Source organism: Agrilus planipennis, unplaced genomic scaffold (genome assembly GCF_000699045.2).
Source record: "Agrilus planipennis isolate EAB-ADULT unplaced genomic scaffold, Apla_2.0 scaffold119, whole genome shotgun sequence".
Classification (NCBI taxonomy): Eukaryota; Metazoa; Arthropoda; class Insecta; order Coleoptera; family Buprestidae; genus Agrilus; species Agrilus planipennis.
In genome coordinates this window covers 207,403-226,506 of record NW_020438931.1, presented here as the reverse complement: position 1 = coordinate 226,506, position 19,104 = coordinate 207,403, and the positions used below count along the sequence as shown (strand labels likewise).

At 34.6% G+C, this 19,104-nt stretch overlaps 3 protein-coding genes across 3 annotated transcripts in view; 2 read left to right on the top strand and 1 right to left on the bottom strand.

Moving 5' to 3' along the window:
* The window catches only part of LOC108736721, a 46,103-nt gene extending 45,262 nt beyond the window's left edge, over positions 1-841 (bottom strand). The window contains exon 1 of the mRNA XM_018469266.1: positions 580-841. Within this exon, the coding sequence (XP_018324768.1) occupies positions 580-640 (61 nt within the window). The 5' untranslated portion in view covers positions 641-841. The remainder of the gene's footprint in view (positions 1-579) is intronic.
* LOC108736720 (chymotrypsin-2-like) overlaps positions 1-19,104 on the top strand; it is a 172,427-nt gene that overhangs the window by 70,374 nt on the left and 82,949 nt on the right. The window lies entirely within an intron of this gene.
* LOC108736718 lies at positions 15,425-18,374 on the top strand. The gene is made up of 7 exons (XM_018469261.1): positions 15,425-15,909; positions 16,420-16,743; positions 16,796-17,059; positions 17,119-17,142; positions 17,197-17,288; positions 17,389-17,750; positions 17,820-18,374. The coding sequence occupies exons 1-7, from the start codon at positions 15,489-15,491 to the stop codon at positions 18,325-18,327; spliced, it is 1,995 nt and encodes a 664-aa protein (XP_018324763.1). The 5' UTR covers positions 15,425-15,488; the 3' UTR covers positions 18,328-18,374.

Sequence of the window (19,104 nt, the reverse complement as noted above, 5' to 3'; positions counted from 1 at the left end):
CTCTAAGTTTGTATGCAAATAAGCCAACTCCAACATTTGCTATCCAAACATCTCATGTCGATCGTAGCACTTGAGGTTTATTTATAAGTTGCGAAATGTGGAACTTTGGATAAACGACTGGCGGGACCCACTTCAAAAATCACTTTAAGTTACTTCTTTAAGAACACCATAAATTACCTGTACCTACTGTTGACGACATCAATATATTTTTATAAAAATGGAAAGTTTGACAAGCACATTTCGAGTTTACAGCCACATTCGATTATTATAAGTGAATTCGTAACTTTTTGGGAATATTACATTGAATTAACAAATCTAAACAAAATATTTATCTTTTCTTTCGAAGTGCAATATTATTTATAATGCAAGCAAGGCAGACTTCGCAGTACATATTTTTATTGTTTATTTAGGATCTTTAACTACATTTCCAAAATATGGACGTTAAGGATGTTGGTTGTTCCAGTTTTGGGGAAAAGCTCAGGATAGGAAAGAGTGGAGGTGCGTGTCGAGCCAGTCTTAGGACTCACGACCTTATGATGACGGTGATGATGAAAAGATAATTAATGCAATGGTACCAACCTAAAGCAAATAGAAACGCTGTGAAGAAATGGTTTGGAAAGTTGTACCTCTTGCACTTCATCTCCTCAAGAACACGATTTTTACAGAGACGAAGGCCACTTGATTAAATTTTGTCCAATAGAAAGTTCCATTATTCTTAATTACAAGAAAAGAAAGAGAAATTGTACCGCAAACGAAAATGATGACAACCACATTTATCTGCCTACGTTCGCGTAATAGTTGCGCTAAATTTCTTGGACGACGCCGTAACAACTCCACCGAGCGTCGCTACGCTACTGACGCCAATTGTCCGTTGGTTTCGACTCCGTGCTATCAACACCGGAAAAGTTTTCAAAACTGTGTACGCATGCGATAGGTCGTACTGTTGCATTTTTATAAAGAAAATATCAAAGAGTAGTGTCAGCAGGAAATGTTACAAAATATAAAAGGTTATGAAGTTGATTGGATGCAAAATTATTTGCAAGTCTTTAAAAAAAGAAGTATAGTTTTAGTAAACAAAGTACTGCAAACTTTAGAACGATTCCACATTTGGACCTTTCGCAAAATTCTAAAACATATCAAAAAATTAATGTGGATAGTATAAAGTTCTACTGATGTGTTTCTACTATATCTGTAAACTATTTTTTCGTCGACTTGCGTTGCAAAATTATTGTTCATTAAAAGGGTTTTTATTTTAATGAAATAATATTCAGCTTACGACTACCCGGAAAGTCCGTTCTAAATAGTGATCGAAGAATTTGTGAAATCAGATGGCTAGTTTTGAAGATTACCTCCTACATCCAAACATATGTAGAAAATCACAAATTTTACTTTTTTATAATACCTATAATACCTATTAGCATAACATAGCATAGATATTAACTTTAACCGACCGATTAATTTGAAATCCACAAAAACAATGCTTAGAAAGACCTTTTGGCATCTACTCCACGAGCTTAAATATAACTGAAGAACATAATATTGCAACAGCAGCAGTTTTTTTTTTGATTTTATATTGAACTATTTCCGAAATTATTTGAAGGATCACGTTAAATATTTCTGATGGTGACTGAAATCTTGGATATATTTAAGAATGCCTTTTCAACACTAAGGAGAGAACATACGGTGGTGGAGATAGAATAGAAATTATGGAGCATTTTCAGTTATCAATAGAAAAATAACTCAATAACTTGGAAAGGCAAAATGCGTCCCAAAACCACTTTAAATGACACCATTACATGTATATATTTACCATTTTTTAATGGTTTCATTAAATTTTTTTAGAATGACTATGTAAACAATGTTCTTCCGTTACCTTTACCGTTTTTATTTAATAAGCAGGATTCCTAATAGAAATTAATTTTTGCAATTGGGTTTGAAGTGGTTTCGTACACGCGGAAATAAAGATTTTTATTGATCTGTACACGTGCTTATTAGGACAAATGTACAACGGGATTCCAAGTTTTATTCTCCTAATATTTTTTTTGATAGTAAATTTCACAAAACGTCAAGGTATTCATTTGTGGTTAAATCTAACAAAAAAATGTAGGTTCTTTTTTTAGCTCGAGAATTTGATTGGCCTTTTTTATCGCGTAAAAATTCTAGAAAAGTGATTAAAAGCGAACTCTGAAAACGTGCAGCCACCGATTTGATTCACTAGACTGTAAACGTTCCCAAATCACACAACTGACCCTCTTAACAAAGGGTTAAATGAACAGAATAACAGCAGCTTTGCCCTGTTATCCATTTGTCTCTACTGCGTGGGTCATGGACCGCACATAATGTAATATACTGCGCACTTAGCCGTAAATGAACACCATTTCTGCTGCATTGTACTGCTAATGGAATTGATAAACTATAAATTGAGTGCCTTTTGAAGAAGTCCACTACTCAATATACAGACAAAAGTATATAGGTATATGTAGATATAAATACGTATATGCGAATTATAGTTCCGTGATGTTACTCTCGTCTTTGGTTCGTCATTTACGATCGACCCTCTGTAAAAATCAATAAAAATTGATGGATAATGTCTAGTTCCCTCCCATATACCTGTTTTTAATTTTTCGGTATGTCGAATTCCCTCCTAATTATACATCAATTGCCTCCCAACGGTGGCGGATAACCTTGAGTGCTAATTGCCACTATAAAGTCATAAAGAGTTGTTTAAATAATAAAGCCTCACGTCACATATTAATCTTAATATTATTCATATATTATAGACACCACAATAACAATAATAATTTTATCAGACTACCCTTCTATTGGTCAAATACAAGACAAACTAAAACTAATAAAGTTTTTCTAGATGATTGCATCAAAAAGCTAGACGCACACGAATTTCCAAACATTGAATTTGTTAAGGTAGTGGGAAACCATTTTAAAATTAAATAAATAAACATTTCATAACTGATATGTGTTTTTTTTTATGAAATTATTTTATCTTTAATTTACTGAAGTACTGAAGTGTACTATAAATATATATTTATTTTCGATAAATAAAATCGGTAAGTAGTCGTTAACGTAATTATCGGAGCTGATATGAACGGGAGGGAACTCGGCTAGTAACCGGGAGGGAATTCGACTATCTATATTTCAACCAAAACTACCTGCGGGAGGGAATTCGGCATCACCGAAATTGATAATTAATAGGAATTAGGATGAATCAAAGTTGAGTAGGAGGAGATTTATCTTATCTTAGTTTTTATTATAATTGTGTTTTTATTGTACTCATAATGTTGAAAAATGCTCAAATTGTTTAAAAAAATAAGTAGAAGAAGTAGAGAATAGGTAAGAGGATTTTGAAGTAAAATTGCAACAAATAATGATACAACAAAAATGTATGTACCTAGTGATAAGTATAATAAAAAATAACAGTAGTCAAATTAACTCGTAATTCGATGCGTTTTTCTTTCGGAAGAATCGAGAAATAAGGGTAGAAAAATCACGTAAAAACTGCCTCCTCTTCTGCTTCTGAAACTGCGGAAGTTCTGCTCATTACGCACTTATTGACCGAATACACCGACGCCGCGACCATTCGCAGAAATTATTAGAAACTTCAGCATTGTAAAACCGGCTAAATTACTGTCTATTAAACATAATTAGCCAATTAAATTATACAATTTAGTAAAAAAATATTTTTTTTTATTTTATTTATTTGTACTTCCATAGTATGAAAGGATAATATAAATTGCAAGATAATATTTACTACTAACGTTCTGATGAAAACAGCAATGATTTCTCAAAACGGGTTCATTATTTTAACGGAAAAGAAATTCCGTCCAGACGACGCCCTTTAGCCATTTTGAAAGTGCTATAATGGGGGTTGTGTTTTGGAGAAAATAATGGTCTACAAATAAGACTTATATCTCTGAAACTTTCTCACTTTAAAGTTGTTTGAATGGTCTTTGGATTACGTCTCTGATAAATTGAAAAATATGGACTCAGTGTTGAATCTTCTCGGACAGCAATATAGGTACTTCAATATAATATATTTCTGCTATCGAACAACCTATCAAATCTTATAAAATGAAAAGCTTTGTAGATATACACAATGTATCTAAACTTGTAAGACTTTTTTTGCATCATGGGTTAAGAATAAAAGGCTTTAAATTATCTGGACAGATAAAACCTTCAACCCTTTGCCAGTTGAAGAAATTGAATTTTTGTAAAAACAAATAATTTTATAAAATCCATTCAAATATATGGATATCTACTTGCTGAAACGAATCCCGGTGTAGTTAACCTCAACGTGATAGGCACGTTACCATAATCGAATAAAATAATTCGAAGTGGTCTGTATTCTGTCGAAACTGCCAGACGCGGATCGCGATTTCGATCTTTTTTGGATCTCATCAGCGCGTCACAGACAGACCACTTCGAATTATTTTATTCGATTATAGTAACGTGCCTATCACGTTGAGGTTAGCTACGCCGGGATTCGTTTCGTTTCAGCAAGTAGATATCCATATATTTAAATGGACCTTGTTGGAGCATACGTAATCCTAAAATGTAGCATCGTACTACAGATGGCGTTTACCGCGTCATTTGTAGTATTTTCTAAAACGCGCTGTTAAGACAACAGGTAAAGGTTGGTCTGTGTTCTGTCGGAGCTGTCTGCGACGCGCTGATGAGATCCAAAAAGATTGAAATCGCGATCCGCGTCTGGCAGTCTCGACAGAATACAGACCACTTTTATTAAATAATTTAATTGCTAATGTTTAGGACTAATCTCAACATTCAATATTTCGCAATAATAATTGGCAATAAAAGCAGGTATAACTGCAGTCGGATACAATTAATGTTCAAAATGAAAGGAAGTATAACTGACTTGAAAAATTATTTAGTTTCTGATTGATAAATAAGTTTGAAAAGAAAATGAACGTAGTTCCTTAAGGCCAAGGAGAAAATTCATAAATAAGAGAAAGATGCCAGAGAGGGTTTTACGAATGAAGAAGTTTTCGTGACACTTATTAGAGTCAAAGTTCAAACACTTAAGTAGGGCACTAATTAGGTAATGATTCCAACTTTTTCTCCAAGAAACCTATTAAATAAAATAAAGTAAATACCTAACTTCCCGAAAACTTGAGAAATGTTCGTTGGACTAATTGAGGAGTTGGACGGTAATTTCTTGTATTGAAGAGAGGTAGAAGCGTAATTTTTAAAATGAGAAGTGGAAATAACCGAAAAACTTTTTTATTTCCTATTTAGGGTGAATAACTCCAGTTTTGCGTTATTTATAGATACAGTTTGGTAAACAACATCTGCTACTATTTATTTCAATTTGACCACCGGCGACGAGTGAATACCATTTATTCTGAAAACTGGGAAAAGAAATCACATACAAAGTAAAGATACAAGGTGTATTCAACAAGTATAGGGACTACATTCGGAAGAAATATATAATGTTTACGTATTGGCTCGGTTAATTTAGAAATTATGCTGTATGCTTGGAGAGCGGCGCTGTGCGGGTGCGAAACATGGACGGTGGGTGCGGCGGAAAATAAATGGTTAAAAGGGTTCGAAATGTGGTGTTACAGGCGAATGATGAGGATACCGTGGATAGAGAAGGTTAGAATTGAAGAGGTATTAGAAATAATAGGAGAACAGAGGACTCAATGGAAGTGAGATAGGTTGGTAGGACACTTTCTCAGACATGAAGGCCTAGTCAGACACATATTACAGGCAGGAACAGGAGTAAAGGGAAGTAGGGGTAGACCTAGATTAGATTACTGTTCGCAAATAGTTAAGGATATGGGTTGTTCTAGTTTAAGGGAAATTCTAAAAGATTAGTTCACGATAGGAAGGAGTGGAGGTACGTGTCCAACCAGTCTTAGGACTGACGATCGTATGATGATGATTGGCTCGCTTGCCAGTCCTTTTGTCATTGTTGGTGTGCTTACTGAACTAAATCAGAACAATAGGCAGGATGAAATAGTATTTGGTGAAAAATTTCCCCATTTCCAAATCTTCAGTGACAATTGAATACAGGATCATCCTTTCAGTTGTCAATCTAACGCATTCAGGTTTCTTAATTATTAAAATACCTAGTAAATTTATTTCTGCTATTTTTACAAATTCGGGTCCAAGCAACGAAGCAACGGACTAGTGGGATAAATTGTAACTATCGTTTTAATATTTAGGAAAATTTTCGTTTTTCATTTTCTCCGTGAAGGTAACAATGAAAAGGTCTAATCAAAAAATGGGATTTGAACGGGTTCAACTAGTTTTTTGCAAAATAATATGAACAGTGACCGTTTTACATATTTTTCAGTCTTCTGAAAGGTAAAAAAAACGTAAAATTAGACGCGATCGTTAAAGCACACCTTCGACATTAAGTTCGATAATATTTAGCCATTCTACTTCCTAGCAGGAAGGAAGTGTCTTTCTCTTCCTTCGACATTTATGCATCGCGTCCATTAATCTCTTTCACGAGCAGCGTCTCATCATCACTAGTTTCTATTAATTTTATTCTGTTAGTAGTATTACCTCATCTGCTAGTGTTAGCACGCTTTCCTCTATTAGTCAATCTGTCTATCCGACATCCATTTGCATTTAACCGTCGTTAGTTCGTCTTGTTGACGAACTGAATAAAATAACGATTGCGTAAAGTTTTAGCAACGACTTTATTGCTCCATGAAATGCATTGAAATGAGTATACCCAATAATTTGGACGAGATGCAAAATTTAGTGTAAAAAGTTATAAAAAGAATGCTAATGCAGTGGCGCACAGCTTGGTTAGAAGGGGTCTAAGATATTAACGGTTAGTTCTGAATTACAGAAGTATTAATGGGAAAATTTTACCCACTATGAACTACCCAAGGCTGGGAAATACAAATGGAAAGAAACGATGGTCTAAAAGAAATGAGGGAAATATTATGAAAGAGGAAAATATATATAAAACATAATGTAAATATATAGGAAGTTGTTTTAAATGATTTTATATAGGTAGGTAGTTTACTTTAGACAGTCTTCCGTTTTTGCGTGAAAATTAATAACCTTTTTAATTAGAAGTTTCTATTAGTAAAAGTTTTGAAAACTATAAACGACATCATAGTAGAGTGAGCAAACGAGGATAATTATATAAAGATACATAGACCCCACGGGTACTGTTGCTTCAGCAACGCCGCGCCTTAAACTTTATGCTAATGTGTTCTCATCTCTGTATTTTCGCTGCACTAAATTCTCTGAGTTAGTAAATACAACTCTAATTCGTATACGGCTGCTGGTTAGCTGACAACAAGAGGAACATTTGACTAAGATAATTATTCGCGGAGCTTTGTCTACTGAGAATTGTACCACCACCACTACTTACCTAGACAAACCGCATCACACTGGCACACAACTGTTTTAGATAACTAAAATGCTGTTTTTCTTATTACCTCTGCATAAAAAAGCAAAATAGAAATGACCAGGAACATGTTAGATAAGCATAATTCAAGGCCATTAAATTCTCTGAAGATTGAGAGAAAAGCTACCTAGCTTTAGGGGAGGGGGAGACCACATGTGGGGAGAGAAGTCTAAAAGTATCGAAATTGGAGCCACGTATAGTTTATGGAAGGTCCTTTATCATATTAGTACGAAATATTGAAAATGTTGTTAAATTTATTAACAATTCTACCTTTAGTGTAATCAAATGCACCAATTCCTCTTTGTTATTTTGAAGGTACATGTAGTTTTGCACGACACAATAGTGGCGTATAGTGTTCAGTCTATTTATTTACTATTTATAGTAAAAAATGTATATACAAAAGGGATGTAGTGAAATAGAGAAAAATATCAATACTTGAGAGCCACGAATGAATGTCTGTGAGAGATAACTGATAGCTCTTTCTTCATGTTCTGGCTTTTCTGTAAAAGGTTGGAGGATTCTAGTTTGGTGTTATCCGATGGAATTCCAGGAAAGTGGATGAAGGAAATGACCACTAAGGTAATAGGCGTAAAAATGTGTAAGTGGTCGGGATGTAGGAAAGGGCCACTTTCTGTGATTGAAGTGAAGTTTTGAATAACACCAACTAAGAGAGAGAATACACAATAGGATAGGTTCGAACAGGATTTGAGTTTGAAAGTAAAACTATAAGTTAAAAATACACAAAATAAAAGTGAAATCTGAAAACTACGAAGAGTACTAAAATGAGAAGGGGAAAAGGAGGATAAAAGGAACAGTTTAGACGTAAGTTATTGGAAATGAAAATAGAGATCTTAAATAAGTGTGAAAAAGGGTAGAAAAGATGTAAAAGTGAAAGTATACACACAGATTCGGAAAACAAAAAAGCATATCTACAATAAATTAGATATGGAATATAAGAGTACCAAATTTACAGACACAAAATACGAGGGTGGATTGATAAGTTTCCGGCCTGACCAAGAAAAACAAGGTTTTTAAAAATTTTTTTTTTTAATTTCTCAACATAATCTCCTCCAAGGCTGATACATTTCTCATAGCGGTGTTCCAGTCTATTAATGCCATCTCTATAGACTGATTCGTCAAGCTCCTCAAAATAACCATTTACAGCTTCGATTACTTCTTCATTGTCCGCAAATCTCTTACCGCCAAGCCATTTTTTGAGATTAGGGAACAGAAAATAGTCACTCGGGGCTAGGTCTGGAGAGTAAGGAGGGTGCGGCATCAATTCAAACTTTAGATCGTTGATTTTAGCCGTCGCAACGATTGACGTGTGCGCTGGTGCGTTATCGTGATGAAACAAGATTTTTTTCTTCGCCAGATGAGGTCGTTTAATTTTCACCTCGTGGCTCAAACGTTGCAATAAGTCTGCGTAGTATTGACCAGTGATAGTATTACCCTTTGCAAGGTAATCAATGTATATAATACCTCTTGCATCCCAAAAAACAGTAGCCATAACCTTGTTCGCCGAAAAAATTGTTTTTGCCTTCTTTGGAGTTGGTTCCCCTGGTCCAATCCACTGTTTAGACTGTTCTTTGGTTTCAGGAGTGTAGTGGTGGACCCACGTTTCGTCAACGGTTACGAATCGACGCAAAAATTCGCTTGGATTACGCTTATACAATGACAAATTTGCGGTAGAAATGTTTTTTCGAATCAATTTTTGGTCGACTGTTAGCAAACGCGGCACCCATCTTGCACAGAGCTTTTCCATATGCAAATGTTGGTGCAAAATATGTTGCACACGTTCATATGACATCTTACAGGTCTCAGCTATCTCACGCACTTTCAATCTGCGGTCTCCCAGCACTATTTGATGAATTTTTTCGATCATATCTGGAGTTGTGACCTCAACGGGGCGTCCTGAGCGAGGCCCATCAGAGGTGCTCACACGACCCTTTTTAAACTCGGAAACCCACTGCTTAACGGTTGAATATGACGGGGAGGATGTCCCCAGTGTTGAGTCCATCTCTTTTTTAATTTCCTTCGGCGTTAACCCCTTCAAATAAAAGTATTTGATGACAGCACGATTTTCCTGCTTTTCCATTTTTACGAAAACCACAGAGGCGTCTTGTTCAGCGTGCTGTCAAACCTACACTAGCAAGGAGATCGGGCTGAAACTATAGCTACAAGCTATCCAAGGATGGTACTATAGAATGTCACCTCAAGGTAGGCCTAGTGGCGTCATCTCTTGGTTAGGCCGGAAACTTATCAATCCACCCTCGTATACTAGACTGACAGGGATGAGTGTGGCAATAAACGCCACACCACAAAATAGAATTGTTATTTATCTTTACTGTAGGTACCTACTATTTATTCATAATAGAGGTTTTAGTTCAGTGATGTGTTGTATGACAAACACAGTTTTGTTTATTTTTTGACTCTCTTCTAATCTTTGAGTACAATTGTGATTGTATCTCAACGTAATGGATAAAAGCGGTGCAGAAAGTTTGAACAATGGCATCGTGAGATAGCCACAAACTCTGTTCTCGATAACAGTATTAGTCTCCGGAGACAGTGGAAAGTACGTTTAACAAAAAAAGACAGCCAAAGCGAGTTAACTTGCGTCATTCTGCAGTAGGCATTCATCATTAATCGACCATTCATTCATCAATGGACATCAATACGGCACAGCGTCCGATGGTTGTCGTTGCAAGCGCTTCGAGCGGAGCGCCTCGCGTTCAGTTCGTATCACCGGACACGGACCGATGGGAATTGTAGAGAACCGATAAACAGGGCATGACACTATCCACATTATCTCCATTGTACGCACTAAATTCTCTAATTCAATGTGTACCTATTTAACGAGGTAATCCATTGTACCAATAACGAACTGCCTCTCTTGCAACTAGCAAATTATTAACTTTACTCAACTAGATATGTAGGTACATACATATAATAGAATGAAACTAATTTACTTTTTAAAACATCCATCGGACGAGAAACAATGGTTTGCTGAATTATTATTTATTATTAGGTATTCCTTAAAATATGCGATATCGCATCCATTGAATTAAACGAATCCATTATTAATTTTTCATGTCTGTAATAATAAAGCATAATTATTATTATAAGCAGTTCGGGCAGACCCTTGTTTGTTTTTAATTTACCTATACATTACATATTTGTGTAATTTTAGTAATTTATATAGAATGCAACTGATACTACCAATCAAATCTATTAATTTGCCTACTAAAATGTTGTAGGTAAAAGGAATGAATTAATTCGGCCAAATAATACAATCACTTCATTACTTGCAAAAACAAACGCTTGAAGATTTATTATATAGTTGCCACAATAACAGTTTATCAATAATAAAATAATTCGAAGTGGTCTGTATTCTGTCGAAACTGCCAGACGCGGATCGCGATTTCGATCTTTTTGGATCTCATCAGCGCGTCGCAGGCAGCCCGACAGACTAAAGTTGAATATTTTCAAAATATAACACTATTAAATGAAATTTAATGATGATGATTTATATCCACAATACTCCTTAAATATTTGTCTCCAAGGAATCGGAATTTTTCACTCAGTTCTTTAACTAAAATACATGTATTCTTATAGTGCACGTGTTAGTCACACACGCGTGAGACTTGTGGCCGATCGTTCCGCACTCTTTTGTAGTGAACCTTGAATGCAAACGTTACTTCCAAATTGCTATTAAAATGACTGATATACACACATATTTTTTTTGGCAAGTAAAATGGTCGTAGGATAATTTTGTGACGCACTTAATGTATGTTATTTGAGCTAATGACTTTGACAAAGTAATTTACTTAATCTAGCCCTATTGTTTAATCCCTTCCGCAGAATAATACGTTACAAATCTTGCAAAATGCGAATGAGAACATTAGGCACATTTTCTGTCTTCCCATTCGCATAAATATAACGTAGAAGGGGTTTATATAAAGAGACATGAATAATACCGTTCTAAACCACCCTCGACTGTTAACGTCCCGTTCAAATTCTCACATCAGTTGCGGTTTGGCACAGTCGAACGTTTTAGGGTCAATTTTAATAATAGTGGAATCCTGGGGGGTTTATGTGACTAATATCTCACTTTTGCATGTTCAAAAGACGCATTAAGTTTAAAACGCTCTTTGTCTTTGTATTCAAGAAAGTGGCAACGAATTATGCGTTGTCAGATGACGAATTTAATGAAGCTGCGTATAAATAGGTAGATAGTATACTATATCCATCCAGAATAGCGTGTAGTCATGGAGTAGAGAAATTAATTCTTGTGATAATAATGATTTATCGATTAAGCCTGAAGATCCATCTTTAACAGAACATTGTTCGATATTAAGTCACTTGATAGATCGTCTTGAGACATTCAAATATTTAAAAGAATGAAAAAGCACTTTTGGTTAATAATAATGTAGAATTAGGAACTTCTGATCGCCTCCTATATACCACCCTCCCCCAACTTTTTTACGACTACATATAAATCGTAGTTATAATAAGTACCTTAAACTTTGGCCATCCATTGCGCCCTTAATAATGCCAAAGCAATAAATAGCTTCACGAAAACATTTCAGTATTTCTGGTTTTGTTTTTGTTAAACCTTTTTCTTTAAAAACAAATGTTTCACAACGGCTGAATTATCTCCCTTTCATGTTTAGAACAGGGGTGGCCAAGCCAAATGATCTAGCGGACCACATTGGAAACAAATCATAACTCCACTGACCGCATGTAAAATTATGCATACATATATCTCCATATTTGATTTAGACACACTATAGACATTTTGTGAACTCATAACTGTAAACTAATTACTAAAACAGGTAATCTTGAACTATATTTACAAGAATATTGTTTTATATTCTCCCGCAGTTTCAACACTTAATTCTTGAATATATCGTTGCACATATAATGTTTTTATTTAATATATTGGTGTTCACTACTTTATAATCATCATCATCATCATCATAAGGTCGTCACTCCTAAGACTGATTGAACACGCTTTTCCACTTTTCCTGAGCTAATATTCGCATTTCCCTAAAACCAGAACATCCCACATCCTTAACTATTTGCGAACAGTAATCTAATATGGGTTTACTTCTACTGCTTGTAACTCTGTTTCTGTTTCTAAAATGTCTCTAACTATCTCTTCATCCCTAAGAAGAAGTCCTACCAACCTTTCTCGCCTATTTCTTATTGAATTCCTTAGCACCCTCTGTTCTCCTACTGTTTCTAATACCTGTTGATTTCTAGCCTTCTCTATCCACGGTATCCTTATCATTCGCATGTAACACCATATTTAAAACGCTTTTAACCTTTTCTTTTTCGCCGCGCCCAGCGTTCCCGTTTAGCACCCGTACAGCGCCGTGCTCTTTATCAAATTTCTAAATTAACCGTTCGCGAGCAGCGAAGTATTTCTATTCTCTGTTTTATATCTCTACTACTCCTCCCATATCGAAAATCAGCGACTGTTACAAAATAAATATATTTTGTAAAAGTATGATGAATATTGTGGGCCCGAAAAATGTTTAAGGCCGCCCGCGGATTGGCCACCCCTGCTTTAGAATTTACCATTTCGCTATGTTTTCTCTGTTAACTACCCTGTATTGTAATTATGAATTAATACTAAAAACTTATCATTTATTCGCACACACACATATGTCTTTGTTCCAACTCGTATAATGTAGGTATTTATCGAATTACGATGTTAAGTATATTACATTTTAGTACCCGTAAAATCGAATGATTTACCAGATTGCATGTTAAAATTTACCAGTGTATAAATGCCTCTGCAGTTTATAAAAATATGCACGAATGAATCGCGTGACAAACAATAACGCCCTAATTTTCATCCCTTATGCATAACGTTAACATGCAATTCTACAAATTACTAAGTGCAACAATTTAAGTTTTTTGTTACCTATATGTATTTTCTCCTTTCTGATTATTTTCGCTATTACATAAATCTGGAATTTATAGTTTTCACATATTTTTCTCAGTTTGCAGCATATTTTTCTTTCGTCTAATAAAAGCTCTATATATAGCTCAGCTAGAAATGCTCTATTATGTTTTCATGATTAGTGATACATTTAACAGACAAACAGACAGGCAGATAGAAGGACGAATAGCAAAATGATAGCATAAGGATTCCGTTTTATTGCTGAGGATATGTAAACCGGAACTTCAACTATTTCTATATTATTCAACGAAAGTATTTTGGCTCATTCCGTTTAGTAGTTTACTTAATTCATATTTTGCTTATCCAATAGCAAGTCCACAATCATTCAGCTGATTTGAAGTAGTTTTTGTTTTTAAATCTTCTATTAAGGAAACAATGATTTATTGTAGATATATGTATACATGTAAGTGACTTTAATAAGTGTTTGAGACCAAAACTCGAAAATGTGTAAGGTAAGACTAACAAAATCTGGATTACTTAAGGAAGACTAACGATAAGAATAATATGGTGATAGTGTTTGTCATTTTTGTGATAAAAACTTATTTCTATGTTGTAGGATTATTTTGAAAAATAGTTTACCTTTTTATTGAATTTCGATTTTATTGAAATACTTCTAGTTCCTCCTCAACAGTTTTCCTAATATTATATGTTACCGAAAATGTATGAAATCTAGGAGTTGTATACAATTCCTAGGAAATGTATGCAATTCTGAGACTGTTTAGGAAATGTAAAAAATATTATTTCAAAGATTTTTAATACACACATGTTCTGAGAAACGTATACATTTCTTAAATAGCCTTGGAATTGTATACATTTCCTAAGAATTCTATATACAATTCCTAGATTTCATTTACTTCCGGTAACATATAAACTATCAACAGTTCTAGTTCTAGGTACCTTCGTTCTAATTACTAAAGTTCCTCTTTTAATTCATAGTATTTATCTTCAGTTTTTGTTCAATTGTATAATGTTAAAGCGTAACATTTCTTTCTTTTTTCGTGACTTCCGCTAGCATAGCATTGACTGTCTGTTTCTGAAAACATTGAAGATATTTTATACGCGAATGCTTGGCATTTTACTAAAAAATTATAACGAATAGGTCAATCTTTGTAGGAAAAAATGTTAGGTATACGTAACACAGTCTTGCGTTGATAACGGTTGGTAAAACACGTGCCCTCCCAAAAAAATTCATTGTGACAATTGAGACAAGTCTCTCTTTACTTCTTTTATTCGAAGAATACTACAGTTTCCAATTCTCTATTTCTATTATAAATGTCATTAAAACATGTCTGGTATAGGTACTTATGTAATATGCCCTTAACTTGCATTTTCTATCGTCATTTTGAGTAGCAATGCCATTCTCGTCGAATTTCAGTAGTTTCGTGTCTTTCCACGAAAAAGAACACGTTCTGAAGCCAGATATGACATGATATTTTCGAAAACTGTCAGCGGAAGAGCATCGTGACGAGGAACCAAACTAGTAGCGCGATTATGTACGGTGTTTTCACGTATGTACACATACACATACACATATATGTACACACACATGCACCTATATGCGACCGAGCAGAAAAATATACATACATATGTGAACCTATACATTTATATGTACACGATAGATATACATGTGGAGCACAGACACCAACGTGTTGCAATTTTCCAGCGGGGACGCGATTCTATTATCTGTAATGCAATTCCGCAGTTTAAAGTGGAATGGGAATTATCGAGATTTCTCTGGCGACATGTGCAACATAAAGTAAAGAAAAATGCGAAAAATATTATTAAAAGTATTAAAACAATAATGTTTATCCTGTATCCTGCGATAGAGATGCAGTTTGTACAGTAAGTGGAAATACCATACTATCTCCTATCATTCCACATCCTTTTCGTCAATATGTGACCACATAATGCTAAAAAATGCATTGCAAAACTTTATTGAATAATAAGAAACGAAACAAAACTGTTTACTAAATGTCGCAATGTTTGTATTGATACTAAAAAATATCCAAGGAGTACTAGTTTCCAGTTTGAATTTTGAAAGGAATTTGAGTTAAATATATGTCAAAATTAGTAAGCAACTTTATCAAATCGATTTGGAAGTAATAAAATATGTCGACCACAGTCGAAAATAGCGTTGCTGTTGAAGAGGTAATCCCAGTTGGAAGATGCTTGAGTGAAACTGGTTTGAAATTGTTGCAAATATGGGAGGGTCAATCTCGACCTGACGTCCCTTCGAGTACACCGAAATCGGAATTTATGTTCAATTTTCCCATAGAAACACTACCGTCTGAATTTCCAAGTATAAATGAGTTAGAAGTTCCCATTATTAGAGAAATTGGAGTAAAAAGTAGCATCGAACTGTTAGGAGATTTCTTCAATTGCACTGACTATAAGCGAAATCATTTGCAATTCTGGTTCTTGGATATAGTAACAGACTGCTTGTGGAGATCGCAGGATGATTTCAGATTTCCTGTCGACATACAAAAAAGAATCTTGGAATGGATTCTTTACATGTTTAAGCTTATACGAAGTAAGAAAGTTAATGTGATTTTGACGTGACAACGTCTTATAATTCGATGGAGCACGCACGAAAAAACATGACTCATGCGGCGTTACCTCGCTCTGAGGCGTTCCATTTAAGGCTTGAAGTGCAAGCGAGAGCGCGGAACGAGCGACAAAGAGGCACAATCGGCCTCCGCGTTCGGCAGCGTTCGACATCTGTCTCTCTCCTACTTGAGTGAGCGATGCGTCCACGTGGACAGCTGCTATACAATAATACATTTCCATTTACCTCCTTCTCTATATCCATACAAAATATCTATCAAATAAATAAAATTAAAATTTTCTTTTGAAAAATGAAACCATTCCATCAGTATTTTCTTATGACGTTGTCACGTTCAACTATCGTCAGTAAACTGACTTTACAGACAACCGATTTTTTTTAAAGTCTACAGATCCACCTTTTACAGACACAATTTTTATTTCGGAGCCTTACTTCGATAATTTCTCCTAGTATTTATAATTTATTCTTGTTATTCAGGCCCAACAGTGAACTTTTCTCGCAAAAATTTCTTTCGCGCTTTTGCCGAAATCGTGTTAATTGTTGGTGAAATAATCGATGAAGAACAAGAAGAATTGCCACCTCCAGAACAGGTGTTTCAATTAATATCAGATGATAATACCGAAGAGAGAAGTTGGATTTCTTCTGTAAAGGAAGACGATGGAAAAAGTAGTAGGACGTTTTCCGGATTGAATGAAAAAGTAGCAGAAATAAAAAGCGTCTTAGAAATACAAAACAACGAGGACCCAGAAGAAGCTAGCTCACATTTTCCACTTCCGAAAAAGACGTTTAGTTTTAATGAATGTACTAATCAATTGCTGTTGGAGACATTGCATCTTATTATAACGCATTTTAGATAAATTGTCTCCTTCAACGACGTACAGCATGACCACCGAGCGAAGTGAAATTTCTAGAGATATATCTTCGAAAATAAGTTCAGATAAAGGAGGCGACAGATTCGATTCTATTACCGTAGAAAGTAGTCTCTCATTAGTGTCCCCTGATACCGGAAAGAAAATTAAAAAGCCTAGAGTTCCACTTGCTTCTGAGGACAACAAAAGTGAAATTATTAAACAAGAAGTTTCCGATGAAGGCAAATTCGAATTTGTAGAAGAGGAAGGTTCGACTTACGTGAATTTAAAACGCGATAAATCATGTTAACAAGTTTTTATATTTTAGAGTGTGATGTTGTTCAAGTGGATGGTAAGTGCGGAATGAATTAGAACGAAATGTAATAGTTAATGAATAATTTTTAAGACCATTTCGAAGTTTTAACGGTATCTGAGTTTTCGAGGACTCCTAGAGAAGAAGATACCTGTCCTTCTTCTTTATTTAAAAGAAAGACCTTGGTATGTCTTTTTTAACTAGACAAGAGCACTAGCATAAAATTTCCTTATTTTATAACTTACCTTGACAAATGGACATCCAAAAATAATTTCAATCTCTTAGGAAAGTGAAGAAGATAGGGATAAAATACCAGTAAATGTCCCCCAAGAAATAATAGATAGTGCAGTTGCTGAAGAAGAATTGGATGATGAAGCTATTATGAAAAAAATGATCTTTCAGCAGCTTTGGGAGCAACGGCTGAAAGATATGGATGATTCGGAGAAGGGTTGGATACCATCAAGCGAAACGGTAACGGAAGAACTTAATGAAGAGGAGGAAGAAGAAGGAGACGAATCGGAAATAGAAGATAAAGATAATTGGTTCAGTTTTCTTGACAAAGCGAAGAAAGAAACCCAAGAAAAATATCGTCGAAAATTATTCAACTTCATTGTAATGTGGGCAGTTATTAATTTCGTTTTTGATTAGTAAGTCGTCTAGATACTATAAAGTAGATTATTTCGTCGCGTTTAATATGTATTATTAATATTTTTAAGTTTCTACAATAAATTCCAGTTTTCGTTGATTGCATTAGCATTTAAAGCAACTCCAGTCTTCATCACACAAAGATTGAACAATGTGTGGAGGATCCCGAAAATAAACAAAGAGGAGGCTTTTATCCCAAGGGACGAAAAACCCAAAGAAAAGAAAGAAAAAAAGCCGAAAAAAGGAAAGAAAGATAAGGGTAAGAAAGGGAAAAAGGATAAGAAAGGAAAGAAGGGTAAGAAGGAAAAGCCTAAAAAACAAAAGCCTGCCAAATTAACAAAAGAACAGTTGAAAGAATTAGAAAGACAAAGAAAAGAGGAGGAGAGATTAGCGCTAGAAAGGTTGATGTTATTAGAACAGGAGCTCGAGCAAAAGCGATTTATGTTCCCATTAAAAGATGGAGGGACCGATGAATTTTATAAGAGCATATTTGAGAATTGGGTTAAAGTTGACTTGGATAAAGTTCTAGGTAAAAAAGGAAAGGGAAAGGGAAAGGACAAAAAGAAGAAGAAAAAATGAATAGGACATTAGGGAATCGATGCATTTTCATTCATATTTTGGTTAATAACATTGTAGTATTTCTCAAAAAATTGTTTCAGCTTTAAATTGTATAATTTTTTACATTTGTACTACTTCTCAAAAGATGATAAATCTTTACCAAAACCAATGTCATCCTCATTTGCATTGAGTGTAATTATATTCAAACATAATTTAGACTATTACAGCTTTCGGCGCATAAATGTTATTCAATTGTTTAAATATAAGTATCTTAATCGAATTTAAGGCAATTTGCACCAAATAATAAACTCTTTGGGTGGTGTGAAAGAATCTTTTATGGTAACTAGTGTAGTTGTTGACTATTTCACTAACATTTACCCTTATCAACCGTCTCAACCACACAACTAGTTCTGACCGCCATCCATACAGCAAGTAGACTTTGGCAGTTGCATCCAATTAATGTGAAATTTTGACATGTTGAAGTAGTTTTGTTTTATGGAAAGTCTAACATTCGTAAAGGGTTGTTGCTTATTATTATATGAAATAAAACATCAAATGAAACAATTTAAACATTTATTTAAGAACTTTACAATCATTACAAAAGTTGTTCTAAACTGTCCGATAAAAATTTAGAAAATTATAAAAAGGTACCCATAAAGTTTCTTTATTGCTTTTAAAAACATTAACGCCTTGTCTGGCACCTCTCTTTATACTTTTATTTTCTGGACCATTTCTACAGCTGATTTTTAGTTCCAACGTTACTAATATAATTAAAGCAAAGACAGACATAAAATCTGA

Excerpts from the sequence above, each read along its gene's own strand:
- LOC108736718 (XM_018469261.1), top strand. The coding sequence starts at position 15,489 with ATGTCGACCACAGTCGAAAATAGCGTTGCTGTTGAAGAGGTAATCCCA. Across the intron at positions 16,744-16,795 it reads GACGTTTAGTTTTAATGAAT|ATAAATTGTCTCCTTCAACG; the intron begins GTACTAATCAAT and ends AACGCATTTTAG. Across the intron at positions 17,060-17,118 it reads CGAATTTGTAGAAGAGGAAG|AGTGTGATGTTGTTCAAGTG; the intron begins GTTCGACTTACG and ends TTTATATTTTAG.